We start from the raw sequence: 396 nt of genomic DNA, 5'->3' as shown, positions 1-396 counted from the left end.
GGGAAGGGGTCTGGCTGGTGCCAGTCACTGCAGGTCCAGTGCTGCGCTATGGGGCACCCAGCAGTGCTCTGGGCACAGCCCTCAGGATGGAGGAAGGAGGGACGGGCACCACGTGCTGCCAGACCTGCCCGTGCCTGCACCTACCTCCACGTAGGTCTCGTTGTTACAGGCCTCGGTGAAGATGCTCGGGGCGGCGGAGTGGACGAGCTCCCCCTCCTCGCTCCCGCATCCATCCCGCTCCAGAAGCGTCATCAAGTAACGGGCTGTGGGGAAGAGCAAAGCCCCCAAGAGGGGAGGCAGCGCCTTCAGCGAGGCCCCCGGCAGAGGGGCTGGGGGGGAACAACCCATCCCAGGGAGCCGGCGCCGCGTCCTTACTGTTCTCCAGCCTCTGCAGGC

The 396-nt window shown here is 67.2% G+C and overlaps 1 protein-coding gene across 1 annotated transcript in view; it reads right to left on the bottom strand.

Moving 5' to 3' along the window:
• R3HDM4 (R3H domain containing 4) overlaps positions 1–388 on the bottom strand; it is a gene marked incomplete at its 5' end in the record, with an annotated part of 3544 nt that extends 3156 nt beyond the window's left edge. Inside the window, 2 exons of the mRNA XM_010021042.1 lie at positions 145–263; positions 376–388. Coding sequence (XP_010019344.1) covers positions 145–263; positions 376–388 — 132 coding nt within the window. The remainder of the gene's footprint in view (positions 1–144; positions 264–375) is intronic.
• Positions 389–396: the final 8 nt, after the last annotated feature.

Source organism: Nestor notabilis, unplaced genomic scaffold (genome assembly GCF_000696875.1).
Source record: "Nestor notabilis isolate BGI_N333 unplaced genomic scaffold, ASM69687v1 scaffold21388, whole genome shotgun sequence".
NCBI lineage: Eukaryota > Metazoa > Chordata > Aves > Psittaciformes > Psittacidae > Nestor > Nestor notabilis.
This window is presented reverse-complemented; position numbering and strand designations above follow the sequence as displayed.